Raw genomic sequence first — 379 nt, 5'->3', positions numbered from 1 at the left:
CCACGCGACCAGAAGCATCGCTCGGTCAGGCCGATGCGTCGCCGTGGCGACCGCGGCGGTCCGGGCCCAAAACCGCCCCGGTTCCACCCGAAAGGCCGCAGTTTGCACCCCAAACCTCGTCTTTTCATCCCGCAACCACCATTTTGCACCCCAAAACCTGCAATTTTCATCCCCAAACCACATTTCTCACCCCAGCCCCCCATGTTTCACCCCAAGACCCCAATTTTACCTCCAAATCCCCTCCAATTCCCCGCAAAATTGGGCTTTTCCCCCTTTTCCCCAATTCGTCCGCATTTCATCTCAAATCCAGAGTGGTTTTTGTTCCGTTTATTTGTGAAGTTAAAAACAAGCGGTAAAAAGTAAAAACTTTGAGCCTTCG

At 53.0% G+C, this 379-nt stretch overlaps 1 protein-coding gene across 1 annotated transcript in view; it reads right to left on the bottom strand.

Annotated features, from left to right (window-relative positions):
• Positions 1-128, bottom strand: part of GTF2F1 (general transcription factor IIF subunit 1) — a 4,572-nt gene extending 4,444 nt beyond the window's left edge. The window contains exon 1 of the mRNA XM_017729479.1: positions 10-128. Coding sequence (XP_017584968.1) covers positions 10-128 — 119 coding nt within the window. The remainder of the gene's footprint in view (positions 1-9) is intronic.
• Between the last annotated feature and the right edge of the window lie 251 nt (positions 129-379).

The sequence above is a fragment of the Corvus brachyrhynchos genome, unplaced genomic scaffold, assembly GCF_000691975.1.
Source record: "Corvus brachyrhynchos isolate BGI_N302 unplaced genomic scaffold, ASM69197v1 scaffold721, whole genome shotgun sequence".
Taxonomy (NCBI): domain Eukaryota; kingdom Metazoa; phylum Chordata; class Aves; order Passeriformes; family Corvidae; genus Corvus; species Corvus brachyrhynchos.
Note: the sequence above shows the minus strand (reverse complement) of the source record. Positions and strands in the feature narration are given on the sequence as shown.